General features: G+C 46.1%; 1 protein-coding gene and 1 long non-coding RNA gene across 13 annotated transcripts in view; one reads left to right on the top strand and one right to left on the bottom strand.

Moving 5' to 3' along the window:
* The window catches only part of LOC149524141 (uncharacterized), a 41,428-nt gene that overhangs the window by 15,502 nt on the left and 9,233 nt on the right, over nt 1–16,693 (bottom strand). The window lies entirely within an intron of this gene.
* CDC14B (cell division cycle 14B) overlaps nt 13,839–16,693 on the top strand; it is a 75,924-nt gene continuing 73,069 nt past the window's right edge. For 6 of the 12 annotated variants that reach the window (XM_075931842.2, XM_075931839.2, XM_075931843.2 and 3 more), the window contains exon 1: nt 13,839–14,196. In XM_075931842.2, the coding sequence (XP_075787957.1) occupies nt 14,049–14,196 (148 nt within the window). In that variant the 5' untranslated portion in view covers nt 13,839–14,048. The remainder of the gene's footprint in view (nt 14,197–16,693) is intronic. The other 6 variants (XM_075931845.2, XM_075931837.2, XM_075931836.2 and 3 more) reach the window with 2 other exon arrangements.

Genomic DNA, 16,693 nt, shown 5'->3' with positions numbered 1-16,693 from the left:
GGACAAAAATATGCAGGACAGGGCTGCCAGTGAGTGGGATTGAAATGGGGTGCAGGATCTTGGAGAGGCGGGGTCCAGAAGTGGGAGGAGACAGGGAGGCTGGGTGTGGCACAGCAAGGCGGGGGTGGGAAGGGGGTGACCAAGGGGTGTTCAGCCCTGCTGGGGGCGGGGTCTCATGGGGATCCAATCCATGGCACGGTAGAGGGGCAGGCGTTGAGGAGGCTCAGCTCCTCCCCCCAGACCAAGTCCCCATGGGCGCAAAGTCCTGAAAGGCCCCGAGCCCCCACCTGCGTCCTGCATGTGCGGGCTCCTCAGCCCCAGCGCTGTTTCCTCCCACTGCCACTGGGTGCTGCGTAGCCTAATCTGCTGCTGGAAAAGGGGGAGAGCACCAGCCACTCGTGCACCACGAGAGCCCATTCCACCTGGCTGAGCCCCATGCAGCCCAACCTGCTGCCTGCCCCGCAACCAAGGGATGCACTGCTGTTACCATGGCAACAACAAGCTCAGTAGGCTTGAGGCAGATGCCCAGCAGTGGGTGGGACTTTCCCATGGAGAGCAGTAGAGTGGCGCTCCTCTACCTGTAGCTCTGCAGCCTGCGCGGTAGGGGGGCAATTTGCTTTATTCACCCCTCCCCCTCGTGCCCTCCAAGCTGGAAGCCAGAGCTGGTGTTGCAGCTCTGTGGCTGCACACCAAACCACAACCCTCAAGTGGCAGTGCAGGCTCCCTGATGTGTGGGGGAGGAAGAGGGACTGAGTTCAAGCCACGGACCATCTGGGAAGCAGCTGCGGATGACCGCACGTTGACAAGCATTGTATGTTTAGAATCTTCCTATCGTATCTGCTTATCTTTAGAATCCATTGCTTTCATTCATAAAGAGCATATTTATCTGTGAACCACATTTTACCCATTTAAAAAAGAACCTGCAAATTATTTATGGAGACGCATGGCTCATTCTCCCCTGCAATTTTTGAACTTTATTCTCTACTGTAAATTGCTCTTGTTCATGCATAACTTACAAGTCATAAGGAAAATCTCTCTGTAGGCTTATGCATACACAGCAAAATGCAGTTGTACAAAGCATGGCCTGCTCCTGCATCTATTTAGGTTGTTGTCAGTCCCAGATAAACTCTTTTTGGAATTCTGCACATTAACATGTTTGAAATTGAATAAAAAGTTCAGTGACTGAAAAATGCAACACTTACATTAGAAAAATAATGATTAGCGAGCAACCCAATAGCCACAATAGAATTCATTTCCTAGGATCTGAGGAGGTTTTGTTTTCAGTTTGGTTATAGTAACAGGTTCAGATGTTAAAGAGACATTGTCAATTTGAAAATCTTCTTTTTGAATCACTTCTCTAGCCATGCTGCACTTGCTACAGGAGAAGCAAGGGCGATTATGCACTAACTTTGAGGTCCTTTGATCCCAGAGCTATCCAGGGACACTCAGGCTACGTCTACACTGGCACCCTTTTCTGGAAATGCTTAAAACGGAACAGTTTTCCGTTATAAGTATTTCTGGAAAAAGCGCGTCTACATTGGCAGGATGCTTTTCTGGAAAAGCACTTTTTCCAGAAAAGCGTCCGTGGCCAATGTAGACACGCTTTTTCGGAAAAAAGCCCCAATCGTCATTTTCGCGACCGGGGCTTTTTTGCGGAAAAGACTACTATGCTGTCTACACTGGCCCTTTTCCAGAACAGTTTTTCCGGAAAAGAATTTTTGCCCGAACGGGAGCAGCATAGTTTTTCCGGAAAAACACTGACAATTTTACAGTAGATCGTCATTGCTTTTCCGGAAAAGCAAGCAGCCAGTGTAGACAGCTGGCAAGTTATTCCGGAAAAGCGACTGCTTTTCCGGAATAAGTGGCCCAGTGTAGACACAGCCCACGTGTAAAAGTCTCTCACAGTCCCAGGAGCCATCCTGGCAAAAAGGGGATCACCAGGCAGTAAGAATACTCCACTCAAGCCCCTTTGTCTCCAGCAATATTCTCTACTCCCACCCATGAGGGTTTCTTTGGTTCTCTGTGACCCAGAGTTTCCACTACTGGGCTTCCAGATACTTTACAAGTCCCAGAACAGCAAAAAGACCCCAGAATTGGATCCCATTTGTGCTAATCAAACATACTTCTGCCTATCTTATGCATGGCATTTTAGATTCTTAAAAGAAAAGGATTGTTAGATATCTGTTTTCCTTGTCCCCTTTTATGCTACAGCAGAAGCAAGTTTGGTTATGCACTAACTTTGTCTGTGAGGGAGACATCTTTAACGACACCTGGATCCAGCCTGAAGTCAAATGCAGAGGAACATGCTAGCATTTAATCTAATTACGTATTAATGAAAGCAATCAATTAGAAATCTGAATTGTGTATATAGTGTTATTGTAACTATGTTGATCTTAAGATAGTAGAGAGACAAGACGGGTGAAGTAATATCTCTTATTGGACCAACGTCTGTTTATTATTTTCTCCGGGGAAAGTGAGATCACAGTCCCTCGCTACTACAAGATATAAAGTCTTTTTTTGCAACCTGGAATGCAAGGGATGAGCCTCATCCTGGGAAAACCACCTTCATGATCATGGTATCTTCTGTCAGTGAGAGAGACAAGCTTTCAACCTACACAGGGCTCTTATTCAGGTCAGCGAAAGGTACTAGTCACAGCTAAATACAAGACTGAACACATATATGGGTGTCCGGTATGCTAGGCGGAGTAAGGCTTTGCCTTCCCAGACCACCAACCATAGCTCCCACCCCCAGAACACCTATGCTAGGCATTCTGGTGATAGTTGCTGCCACCAGCGCCTGCCCTCCCTGTGCTCTGGGGCTGGTAGGCAGGGTTGCGCTGCGTGCCCTCCTCCCTTCCCCAGTGCTCTGTGACTAGCGAGGCTGGGACAGGCCACACGGCGCACCCTCCTCCCTTCCCTGGTGCTCCGTGACTGGAGAGGCTGGGGCCATGCTGTGCACTCTCCACCCTCCCTTGGGCTGGAGAGGCTGGGTTGGGCCGCACAGTTCGTCCTCCTCCCTTCCCCGGTGCTCTGGACTGAAGAGGTTGATCCGGGTTGCGCCGCACAGCGTGTACTCCCCTGGGTTGGGGAGGCTGGGGCTATGACGTGCACCCTCCACCTTCCTTCCTCCCCAGGGCTGGGGAAGCTGGGCCGAGCGCGCACCCACCCGCTCCCCTCCTTGTAGTTGGGTGGGGTGAGCACGTAGGGAGTAGGGAAGGGGAGGGGCTGCCAGTGGGATTGGGGGCTTGCCTCCCGTAGCCTTGCCTTCACCAACTGCCCAAGAATAGTTTAGGATAAGTAGTTAGTGCATATTTTAATGACCATTCAAGGTGAAATGGCCCTGTAACACCTCAACTTCCCCACGCTCATCATCAGACACAACAACTGAAAGAGGCATCAGACCCTGCCAGTACAGGTGTGAAACCTGCAAATATTTTTCCATCGCCACTATTATCAACATCCTCCACAACACACTTTTCAAGATCCAGGGGTCTTACACATATCTATTGCAACATGTGGGGTACCTTATCCAGTCACTAAATGCCTTATAGCAACTATGTGGTTGAAACCAATCAGTGCGGATTCAAATATACAGTGCTAGATTCTAAAAATCATAGTCTAAGTTAACACTGGATTTATGACTTATTACAACCATCTGTAACCCTCTAACCCATAGGTGCTAACTCTGTGGGTGCTCAAGGGCTCTAGCACTCACCAGGAAAAATTAGTAGGTGCTGAGCACCTACCAGCAGCCAAGCTCCCCTATCCCTACCACGCCTCTCACCCCACTAACCAATTCCTCCTTGTTCTTCCTTCCAGCACCTCCCAACCACCCAGACAGCTGTTTCACAGCATTTGGGATGCTCCAGGAGAAAGGAGAAGAAGCGGGCACGTGGTGCACTGAGGGAGGAGGCAGGGAAGAAGGGGTACAGGGGCTTAATGGTACACAGGTAGAATGGGGATAGGAAAAGGCAAGGTGGAGACTTGGGAGAAAGAGGTGGAAGGGGAGTAGGTCCTGGAGTGGAGGTGTGATCAAGGCCCTGCCTCCCGGCTAGCGGGGAAGTGGGCACCTATGTACTAATCCCCTTTTTCTCAAAAGAAATTGGATCTGCTGGGTCAGACCTATAGTCCATCTAGCTCAGTGGTTCTCAACTCATTTCAGTCCACGGACCACCAGGCCAATCAAAAAATTTTCATGGACCACCTCCAGCACATGTAGCACAGGACGAACGACACAGCAACCGCTCAGCACAATGGCGACAGCTACACTGATGCTCAGAGCCTCAGACAGAAGTTACTGGCAACACAATGTGGTTGCATCCTAGGATGATACGTTGCATGCTTGTGAACACGGCGTAAAACAGCTTAACGGTGGTGCTTGCTCACGCTGTGTGACTTTGGACAATGTTCCTGTGGACCACCGAAAAAGTCACCATGGACCACCAGCTGAGAACCACAGATCTAGCTCCATACCAGTCTTCTGACAATGGTCAATGCCAGATATGCTTTAATAAGAATGAACAGAACTGGGCAATTATCAAGTGATCTCCTGTGGTCCAATCTCAACAATTCTGGGACTATGGGGGTGTTAACAAGCCACCTCACCTTATATTGTTTATTAGAATGTGCTAATTGCTTTGTAAACTATCTGTTCCAATTATCTATTGTATTTAGCTGTGACACTCTGTCTACCTTTGGAAGCTTACAGTTGAATCACTATAAGAGGGCTCATGTAACCATGTTATGCTGAGGGGAGAGAGCTCTCCATTGACATCATAAAACCAGCTCAATGAGCAGCAACTGTTACGTCAGCAGGAGCAGGACTGCCCCTAGGAGGACATGAGGCCCAGGCTAACCCCTCCTCCCCCCAGTATCCCAGACAGGAGACCCAGGCCAACCTCCTTGCTCAAGCTTCATCCCCCACCCTGCCCCACTCCACCCCTTCCCTAACCCCTGCACAAGCCCCACACCAAGATAATTCCTCAGGCCACCCTGAGCCCTGTGGCTAATATGGTGGCTGCCCCAAACTGTCCTATGGATGAGCTGGCTCTGAGCAGGAGAGTTTCTCCCACCCACATAGTGCCCATGTTGGCAAAACTTATGTCACACCCCAAAGCAACATAAGTCTTGCTAACATAAATGCTAGTGTAGACATGGCCTTAGTACCTTTCCCAGACCTGCAAAAGAACTCTGTGTACCTCAAAAGTTTGTTTCTTCACCAACAGAAGTTAGTCCCATAAAAGATATTACTTCATCCACATGTTTAAATGCTGTCATTTGTGCTTAAAGAATGATCTTTCATAAAAAATTCAGAAAGCTGAATGAGATTTCTTTTGAAAAGGTGTGCCACTGCCCTGTGTCACATTTTTGAATCACAGAATACTAGAACTGGAAGGGACTTTGAGAGGTCATCAAGCCTTTATGGCAGGACCATGCACCCTCTAGATCATCCCTGATAGATGTCTATCCAACCTGCTCTTAAATATTTTCAGTGATGAAGATTCCACAACCACCTTAGGCAATTTATCCCAGTATTTAACCACCCTGACAGTTAGGGAGTTTTTCCTAACTGGACTACCTGGTCTCTTAGTCTCCACCCTATTTGCCCAAATTATAACCTTCATGCACTAGACATCGCCTCTCACTTCTCTCAACAATAAAGGAGTGCTCCTTCACTTAACTTACACCACTAGTCTGCTTCTGCTGTGCTTCTTTTGATTGATGTCCTGCTTATTTGGAGGAATACAAGAGTGAGGTATGAATCACCCTTGCAAGGAATGAGGGAAAGAGATTGCAGATGGAAGATGGAGCAGTCATTAACACTGGCAAATGATGTTAGAAGTTGGAACTGACACGAGGAGCCAGAGAGTTATCGGATGAGAACTAGAGACTAAGGAAAGAAAACAACCAGGACACCATCAGAAAAAGAAGAAAGTCCACCAGCATGTGATACAGCTTAGGATAAAGATGTGAGATGGAGGGGTGGGGGGAGAGACGTACAATGATGGAACTAAAATTTAATTTCTGATCAGATGAAAAAATGATCATTTTTCTTTAGGAACCCATAACCTTGCTCTTAAACCAGCTGGAGTCACCATTACAGAGTGATGCAAAGTACTTCTACCTGCTGCTAGCCTGGAGAGTAAGGAACCAGAGTCAGAAATCAAACTCTTACGTGGTAAAGCAAAACATAACCATAGACTCAGCATACTACTTTTGTAAAGAAAAAATGTATTAATTCCAACATTTCATGTTTTAAAACTCAAGTACAGAAATAAAATAATTCAAAAAATCCAAAACTTCTAAAATAATATGGACAAAGGACAATAAAAGTAGGAAAGAAAGAACTAAATAAAGCTTCAAACCTGCATTTTGTGTGTGTGATCTGCATTTGCACAGAGCCTCACTGACTTCAGTAGAGGTCTTTGCAGGCACAGCAATCTGCCCATGAATGGCAAGAGTGGGGCCTATATTAATGGCAATGTGAAATGTTTTACAAAATCTGATCATCCTTTGCTGTCTTGTACTACTTCAACATTAATTTTAAAAAGATTTATTTTAAAAAAATTGACAAAGTTAACAGTGAGAAAACCAGGAGACAGTCACCGCATACCCAGCAGATGGCAGAATACTCTCAGCAAGAGGTTCTATTACCATCAGATGGAGATGCGAGGAGGGGAAAAAAGGCTCTGCTTTTCAAAAATTGCACTCATATTGTCTAATCATACGTCACAGAGCGGCTGGCCCCTGTGATTAAAACAATCCAGTCCTGTGCCAGAGGATGTGCTAGTTAAGGGGACAGTACAATCTCTGTGCTATAAAGTATGGCTCTGTGAGGACAGCTGGAGCTTGAAGGAATAATGATTGCATAGAAGTTATTGGAAAGAGGGTCTCCTGTTGTGGTTCCTAAAGGAAGAAGTTGTGATTAGATGAGAGTAATCAGCTGTAAGCTGGTTTTCCTTTTGGAAAAAGCACAGAAGGCAGTTCAGGGGCTCAGACTATGTCTACATTACACTGATGTATTGGAAAAAGATACTCAAATTGCACTCTGCAATTTGCGTACCTTTTTTCCCTATAGCTTTTTCAGAAGAGGCTTTTCTGAAATTTGGCCTGTCTACACTGGGCCAAATTTTGGAAAAGCCTCCTCTTTCGAAAAAGCCCTTCTCCCTTGTGGGAGGAGGAAGACAGGGCTTCCGAAAGAATGCGTCTGCTCTGCCGCAAAAAAAAAAAAAGGATACAACCCCATAGTGTAGACATGCCTCAGAAGGTAGGAAGGGACATCGCCTAAGAGAGGAGTTGTGCCACGGTTAAGGCTAGATGAAAATTTTTTTGTATTTAATTTTCTAGAATTCTGTGTTAATAAAACCAGACCCCAAGATGGGTTGTGACTGATTCAAAGACTGTGGAGTTTGTTTAACAAGCCCTGAAGAAGAAGAAAACAGAGATAGGGCACTGCAGAAATACCTCTGGCTATCAGAGATTTCTTATTTGGTAACCACTGTTACACTGTACTTTAAAAATTTTTTAGACTTTAGACATATTTATTTAAAAGTATCACAAAGAGCAAGAAGTACATATATAAAAATAACTATTTTCAACTATGTTGTATTCATTTTCAAAATTTTAAACCCACAATTTTTTAAATCTTATTTTTTTGAAAAAAGAGAGGTATTTGAAAATCTCTCTTTTCAGAAAGAGGGCCTTTTATTGATGAAGTAGTATGCAGAAGACAGTGCAACTCTGGATCAACAAATGGTGGATTTTACTCTCAGCTGCATAGGAAATTTTCTTCACTTTGGGCCCAATTCTGAAAGGTGCTGAGTATCCTCAACTCCTGGCAAGCTCATTTCTGACACCTTTGCTTACCTTATGCTGAAAGTAGGCCTGTTATAATGTAGGGTATTATTCAAGGAACAAGAGCTGCAGAGTCAGGCCCCTATATATAAGCCATCCCACTACAGTCAAATGATGTGTGTACAGGTTTGGAGGATCAGGCCCATAAATCAGGATCAGGTTATGGTTTTGCTAGCAATTTTAAATGACTCGTAAAGCTGCCAATTCAACCCTCCCATGATACCATCACAATCTTTAAAGGTAGAAATGCCATTACACATAATGGACAAAACTCACGAGGGACTGCAATTAGACTGGAAGATCTAGTGTTGTTTTAATAAAAGATTGGATTGAGCACTAACTCCTTCATGAATTGTTATAAGAACCATAGCCTGAAGGGAATTAGAAAATATACAATGTATATAGTGAGTGTACCTGCCTAAACTCACAGCAGCAAGGCATGGAGAGCAAACAGAAAATGCTGTTTAAGACAGGAAAAAATATATACAAACATCCCTGGAAAACTGCTCTTTGAGAGACTTGTTTTATTGATCAGTGTTTTGACCTTCTGAATCAGCAGAACTACTACAAATGTCTATGCTCTCTATACTACATCTTAAAAATTTAATACCATTACAGCTAAGCTGAACCTATATTGAATGCCTAACAAACAGGGCTGGGCCAAGGGTTTTTGGTGGTGTAGGCGTATTATGACTTTTGCAATCCTCCCTCATTCAATATAGAGAATAATTAGAAGTCTAGAATGAAATTTTACCATTATTTACTTGGCATTCAAAATGAACAATGTAAAAATAAAAATAAATATTATTAATTTTTTTCTACTTTTCATTAATCCTAACACAATTATACTGTATAGGATAAACTGCCGTTGGCTGACACGTTTAATTTTTTAACCTTTTTGAGTTGTACAGTGTTTCTAGGCAGTGCTATACAGGAGTGAAAGTAACTTAAATTTCTTACAGGTACTGTCCTATTTCTTACAGGTACTGTCCTTGGAGGGCGGGGAGATGTATCTTCTTAGGAGGCATTTTTTTCCACTTACTTCCTACTGTAAATTGTGCACCTGACATGACAATCTAATAAGGGCGGGGGAGGTTGTCCCACTCTCTCTTTATACACTGATTATAAAATTGCTTTATTTCAGCAAGAGGATCTACCTTTACTGTCTAGTTGAGTGAGGCTCAGACAGTACTGCTACATCATACAAGACCAGACACAAACATATTCCACCTGACAAGAAGTAAGAACTGAAAACGGAAGAGGATTTGTAATGTAAAATATTTGTAATGTAAAATATATGTAATTAAAACAATAACTCTGATTTTCTGTTATTAACGCAGTTTCATTCCCATTGGAGTGTGAGCTTAGGGCAGGAGGCTGGGTGTGTGTGAGGGAGGTGCAGGAGTCAAAGCCAAGGGCTGGGGATATGTGGGGGAGATGCGGGTGTCAGGGATGGGGGTTCAAGAATCAGGGCAAGAGGTTGTGTGTGTATGGGAGAGATGCAGGAATCAGGGAGAGGGCAGGAATGCAGGAGGTTCAGGGCAGGAGACTGGGTTGTGTGTGGGAAGTGCAGGAGTCAGGGTTTGGGACTGGGGCTTAGAGGAAGGGAGGGAGGGGGCTTGGGGCCAGGTAAACTTATGTGCTCACAAGGGAGCTATGGGCCATCTGTGTGGGGGCACTGCTGCAGAGAGACTGGCAGCTGTGTGAGAGACCCCCTAGCATCTTTCCAGGGGCTGCTGGCAGGGACAGCACATAACCTGCCTGCTACATCTCCTGGCTGCACACACCCAGTTGCCAGTGCCATCCTGCAGCAGCAGGAGCCTGGCTGGGAGAGTGCATCGCAAACTGCACCCCCAGCAGGCTCTCAGCAGCATGCCCAGCCGGTTCTAGCGCTCCCCGCTGGCTCTTTAAATAGTGTGCCCTGGCTGACTTTTGTTGGAGCACAGCCAGCTCTTACTGGCTGAGATGCACCTGCATACTTTCACCTCTGACGCTATAAATAGCTGCATTTCAAGTTGCAACTGTCTTCCTTACAAAATAACTGCTTTTTAGGATGATATGAAAATCTTTTTTCTTTGATACTGAATTAAGTCTGTTTTTGAGTTGTAACCCTTTTGCACTGGGCCGTGGATTTGTGCAAACATTTTGATCTTTGGTTTTTATGGTTTTGATTTAGCAAATTGGGTAATACATTGTTTGAAACAAAGTTTTGAAGCTATTTCATGTTCTATCGAGATGGTGGCCGGTCCAACAAGTCTCTCAGCATGGAAGAATAAAGGTACGTCTTTATAAATTTTTACTTTGAAACGCTACACTCCCCGTGGGACAATAGCTCTTCTCTTATTGAAACCTTTACTGGTGAGTTACTGTGCATGTAATGACATCATAGTAATATAAATCTGGTAAATGTTAATTTATTTTATCAACATTCATTTAAAAGTATTTAAAAAATTAAACAGAATTTCTATTATTATTGAACATTATTGAACTTAGAATGGAAAGGAATATGTACGTTAAGTGGTATTTGTTAATTTTAGCAGTCAGGTGTTAAAAATTCAGGACTTTACTATTATTTTAACAGTAACAGTCTACAACTGTGGTGTCCAACATGCTAGCCATATGTGGCTATTTGGCTGGTTGAGTGTGGCTAGTTCTCTACAGCAGTAGCCACAATAGTGCTTCAGAATTGGTTAGATATCACAGGTCTACAATAAATACACAATCTTAATATTATAAGTACTTGTGATTCTCCTTTTACAATCTTGTTAAAACCGTTTACCAAATTTTTCAAGTCCAATACAATGTACATTCTTTGTGGCCACAGCATCTTTGGGACCATGGCTCATAATGCAGCAGAAAAGTTGTTGCACGTTGCTGACTGGTGTTCACTTAAACAGCGATCCACCCTGACTCAACTGTATGACTGGCCAACACTGGGCTAATGAGAATGCCAGACCCTGCCCCCAAGCAACAAACCCAGGCTGTGCTCTTTTGAAATTATGCCATGACACATTTTAATTGTATTTACATACACAGCCTTGCTCCATAGTGTGAAATAAATAATATAACTCAACTCCTGATATGGTAATGATGCACTGTTTTACAAGTACAATATTTTGTATTTTCATATATGAGAGATAACATATTCATATTTTTTAAATACAGAAAAAAAATCACTTCTGTCTAATTTGGTGCTCCTTAAAGCCTGGCGCCCTAGGCAACCGCCTAGTTTGCCTACGTGGTCAGGGGGCCCTGCTACCAAATATGCTTACATTTGTTCCTAGTGTAGATAGTCTCCACTCCCTAACATCCTATCTCAGCAGTTACACGGTTACAGCTTGCAGACTCTGTGGTATAAAGTCCTTGCCCGCCCTGCTCTTGGGGAGGAGGCTTTGCTGCCCTGCATCAGCTTATCTGTTAAGTCAGTTAAACTCTCAGGGTACATCCAGACCAGGGATGTGCAACCTTTTTGCATTCGCGATCCCCGGACCCAATTTTCGTTGAGTAAAAAAAAAGCGCGGCCCAGCTAATTGCCGCTCCGCTCCTGCCATTCCCCTTCTTCCCGCCGCGTGTACGGGCGCCAAGCCAGGAAAAGAAAATACAAGCCAGCCCAGATCAAGGCGCTGCGACCCCCTGGAGGACAGCCACCAGTGGTGTAGACTGTGAGGATCTATTGGAAAAAGATATGCAAAATGAGCTCCGTATTTTCCATATCTTTTTCTGATACTTTGTCAGAAGAGGCTCTTCCGAAATGTGGCCAGTCTAGACTGGACCAAATTTCAGAAAATCCCCTCTTTCGAAAGCCCCCTTCTTCCTCATGGAAGCTTCCGAAAGAGCAAAACACCTTCCCTGGATGTGGCAGAGTATCCAGTATCCCAAAACCCCCTCGCAGTCTAGCTGTACCATAAGGGTATGTCTAGACTGTGGTGCTATTTTCGGATACCTCCGGTATCCCGAAATAGACGTTCCATGACGTTTCAGAATAGCGGTTTATTTTGAAATTAGATCGAAATAACATACGCAATATGCATAGCTTAAATTGTATATCTTATTTCGACCTACGAGTGCAGTGTAGATGCACCCTAACCTCCCTAGTGAAGGCAGAGTTTGTGTTGTATTTCTAGTGAAATTCACTTTCTTTCTGGCAGCGTCAATATACAAATATCTGGAAAGCAATTAAAAAACAATCATGCTACACTACTTCAAATGGCCACACAAAACTATCGCGTCAGCTCCGCATTCTATAATGTGCCAATTTTAGGCTGGCTTTACCAAATACAAAATCATTATTCATAAATTAAAGGTGGAAATAGGAAGACACAAAACACGTTTCAAACGAACCCAGAGAGATGAAGTGCAACCAGTCTGAAAGAGAGGAGACTGAGATAGAGGGGCACTATTCCAATGTCCAAAATATAATAGAGTGCAAAAAAGCTATTTCTTCAAGACACTAAAATGATTAAAGGTTTTAATGTAAAAACAGCAAGAGAAAATTGTGTCTACACCTAGGAGAAGAGAGAGACAGCAGAGATGGCATCACAGTACATAGCATCTGTCTCTGGATTGAGAAAAGTTGAAATGACAAATGGAGACAGGAGAAAATATCACACAAGTCCCAGGAAGCCTTATCCTGGACAAATTATACCTTTCTCGGACAGCTACCTGAGAAATTTGTCTCCTCCTTATACTTTGGCAACACTTGTATAGATTCTCATACCAGTAAATTATTATTAAATGGAATTGAATTACTTACTCTTAAAGTTGTATGATAATGGATACATTACAAATAAAAATGAATCTAATATCTCCTATTCCAACAAAGTCCATTTTATGTAGAAACATATGCTCTTTTCATAAAAGCAAGTTCCTCCCCCTTCATTGTTAAATTGTGTGCCAGCTGGCTGGCACTCTCCGCCCCCACAGATAGCTCAATCTCAATGGTGTAGTATGTGTAGTCTGTGACTGAAATTCTTTGCTATGTAAGGTGCTATATAAACATAAGATATTATCTAGGGCACTCTAAGAGATGTTAAAGTTGTTTTGTATGTGAGTGTGGATGTTTCAGAGTTTATTATTAGTTCATTCTTTCTTTGTATTGTAGTAACACTTAGCAAACCCATTCATGGACCAGGACCCCACTGTACTAACTACTGTACAAATACAGAATGAGAAACCTGTCCCTATCCCCAAAAGCTTGCATGGATGTGTTGGGGATGTATGAATACAGGCAGCCCCCCGGGGTTACGTACAAGATAGGGACTGTAGGTTTGTTCTTAAGTTGAATTTGTATGTAAGTTGGAACTGGTACATATTGTAGGGGAAACTCTAGCCAAACATTTCTCCAGAGCTGAGTTTTATTCTCCCACGCCTCACTTCCCTCAGTCCTTTATTCTCAAGCTGAGGTCTGCTGAGAAAAGCCGCTCCACGTCTCCTTGGAGAGGAACAGGCAGGGGGCAAATGCTGATGCTCGCCCCATGCAAGAGATAGCAGGAGGCAGAGCTGGAGCAAGCAGCCATGCCAGCCTCAGCCTTTGAGCAATATTGTATTGTCACCCTACTAGGGGTGCAGAAGGTAGTGAATAGTGGTTTGGGCATGGGATATAGAAGGGGAAGAAACTTTTTATCATGTCTGTGTGTAAGGTGCTTGGCACAATGGCTTTGAAGCCTCGGGGCAGCCTGATAACAGAGGTACAATAGACCAACATATAGGGGTGTGTGCACGCGGGGATGAATGTGCAGAGGGGCAGTGGCAAATGGCGCCTGTGGGGAGCATGTGAGGGTCCCCAGTTAGTAATTAGAATGAGTGACGCATAGGTGGCGGTCTGTCGCTGCAAGACAGAGCCTGTGCATGGAGCCACGGGAAGGAACCTGCACAGGCACGTGGGATTTTCAAATAGAGCCCCACGCAATTATCGTTTACCATTATGACGTCACTTTACCCAGTGCGGCCCGGTCACGATGACGTCACGCCGCTCCCACCCAATCACATACGCCGAGGGGGGGGGACTCCGCGGAGTCCGCACCTCTCCCCCCGTCCCCACCCGCAGCGGGGAGGTGGCCGAGCAGCGTCAGTCGCCGCCGTTGGTGGCGTCGGGATCCCTCCCCTCCGGCAGCCCGAGCCCCGACCCGGGGAGCGGCTCAGCGCGGCGGGGATGAGCCGGGCTGGCTCGCACCCCCCGTAGCGGCGCCGCCGCCATGAAGCGGAAGAACTGGGCCGGGGCCCGGCGCCACTCGGCCCCAGCGCCGCCGGCCGTGAAGAAAACTCGGAGCGCGACGGCTGCAGCCGCGGGGGTGGAAGCGGAGCCGCCCCCGTGCGGGCGGGAGAGGTGCTCGGCAATCACCGGTGAGCGGCGGCGCCGCCTCAGTCCGCGGGCGGGGGTGGCGGGAATTGCTGAACTTGATGGTCCCGCGCCCCTGGAGCGACGGCACCAGCCAGCCGGGCTGCTCCCCCAGGCGAGTTACAAGTGGCTGTCAAACTTTGTAGCAGCCGCCCGCCACGCACCCCGGCCCAACTCCCCGGGGTTTGGTTTTACAGGCTGGCCCCACAATTGCGGGGACTTGGCCAGCGGCCCTCGGCTCTCCCTGATAGCGCAGCTCTTTAGGTCTCCCGGGGTCTGAAATGGCTCTGTAGAGTGTCCGCTGTTGAAAAATCAGTAGCAGAATGAGAGACACATGCCTAGGAACGGCCTGCTCCTCTTTGCTTGCAGTACTGACTTCACTTTGGGGCTCCACAGAGACTTAGGTGTCACATATCCTGCATGAAACTGCTGGGGTTGTTTTTCCTACGCCCTAAATGAAAGGGGGCCTGCAAGAAAGGGAAACCTTTTCTTGTATCTTCTCCTTTTTTGCTGCTATCTTTATTCTTCTCCTTCTTACTCAACTCTTTTTCCTCAAGGCAACTCCGATCCAGGAAAACGGAGCTTTGGCCTCTTGCCCAATCACTTAATAAATGCTGGTCTGGCTGACTGGCTGTTGATGCAATAATTGTTTTACACAAATGTCACTTTTAGATTATTTTAATGTAGCAGGAAAAATACAGACACAAGCCTCTGTAATTCAGCATTCTTACCAACTTTGAGAAGTCCAAAAAGGGCTATTAACTCAAGTGGGTGGGACTAGAACACAGGTGTCTTGTACTATTTTCCAATTCTAGTGGACAAGAAAAATGGAAATATACAGGCAGTCCCCGGGTTACGTACAAGATAGGGACTGTAGGTTTGTTCTTAAGTTGAATTTGGGGTTTGTTCTTAAGTTGAATTTGTATGTAAGTCGGAACTGGCATCCAGATTCAGCCGCTGCTGAAACTGACCAGTGGCTGACTACAGGAAACCCAAGGCAGAGTTGCTCTGCCCTGGGCTTCCTGGAATCAGCCGCTGATCAGTTTCAACAGCAGCTGACTTGGGGATGCCTGGGGCAGAGCAGCTGGGGTGCTGCTGGGTTGGTCCAGTAGCATCGAGGAGCGGCGCTGCGGGACCAACCCGGCAGCACCCCAGCTGCTCCACCCCAGGTGTCGTCGGCGAGAAAAGCCAGCAGACCAGGGAGACGCAGGTGGCGGGACCGCCGAGACGCGCCGCAGTCCTGCCCTCATCCTCCCCAGTTTTGCTCCGCGTCTCCCTGGTCTGCTGTGGGGGGGTCTTACTGGATGCCCTGTTGCCACTCTTATGTGTAGGTGTCAGGTGCCTTCAGAGTTGCGAGAGTGACAGCTGCTCGCTGGGCTCCTAACTCAGAAAGCAGCACTGCTGCCAGTAGCACTACAAAATTGCAAAAGTAAGGGTGGGAATGCCACACCATGCCACTCTTACTTCTGCCTAACATTTTACTTTTGTGCTGGGAGAGGTGCCTGGGAGGGCAGTGAGGCTAAGGTAAATCATGTAGTTATATCCCCTGCAAGCCCTCCTCCCCGAGCCCCTTGTTTGGTCAAAAGTTGAAGAGCTGCAAGTCTTCTTGTGTTTCGGTCTCGCTTTTTTAGTCTCAAGACTGGACAACGTGGGGGGGAGCCCTGGCTCTGCTGGTGGCTGGGGAGCTCCGACTCCTGGGAGCCCCCGCCGGGCCTGTGGCAGAGGGGCTGGGGTGGAGCCTGACAGTAGCAGGGCCAATCCAGCCACATGCAGCCAGCAGCAAGGGGGGTGGCTTGCTTGGAAGCCAATAGCAGGGGTCCTGTCCAGGTCTGGCAAATCCCCTCATTTGGGACCAGTCAAGTCCCAAGGGTGCCGTACTAGGGAGGTCCAACTTTGAGAGAGTTGCTAACTGTACAGTCTGCTTTGTTTATCTAAAGACTTGTGGTTTCCATTGGCTCTGGTTCACAGTTTCCAGCCAAGGGGAAATGGAGAACCAGAGCCAATGGGACCTGGAGATTCCGAGGCTATGGAGTCTTTATATAAACAAAGTGGAGTGGCCCATTAGCAACTTTCTCAAAAGGGATGTTTGAACTATAATTAGTTTCAAAAAGTTAATACAATTGATTATTGTAGCTACACTTGAGTCTTGACAACTGTGGCATACAATATGATTTACCTTCCTTAAAAACAAACAAAAAAAACTTTCCTCTTTCTATGAGAAAGACCCATGCAAATTGGAAATTCACTACAGAAGAGAGTGAAACTGAGAATGCAAATTGGAAATTCACTACAGAAGAGAGTGAAACTGAGAATACAAAAAGTAAACAAACTGAAAAAAGTATTTTTGTTAACTGTGATCTAGATTACAGTAAGCGAGTAGTAGACTACTTGACAAGCCTGGGCAGAAAAAGCGGGGGAAGCAGGTGCCAGTGCTGGAAGAGCTGGCTTAAAAGCCGTTTCTCCCCAAGCACCATCTCTGCGGTGCTGCCTGCCCCAGTCCCT

Source organism: Pelodiscus sinensis, chromosome 6 (assembly GCF_052426305.1).
Source record: "Pelodiscus sinensis isolate ZL-2025 chromosome 6, ASM5242630v1, whole genome shotgun sequence".
NCBI lineage: Eukaryota > Metazoa > Chordata > Testudines > Trionychidae > Pelodiscus > Pelodiscus sinensis.
This window is presented reverse-complemented; position numbering and strand designations above follow the sequence as displayed.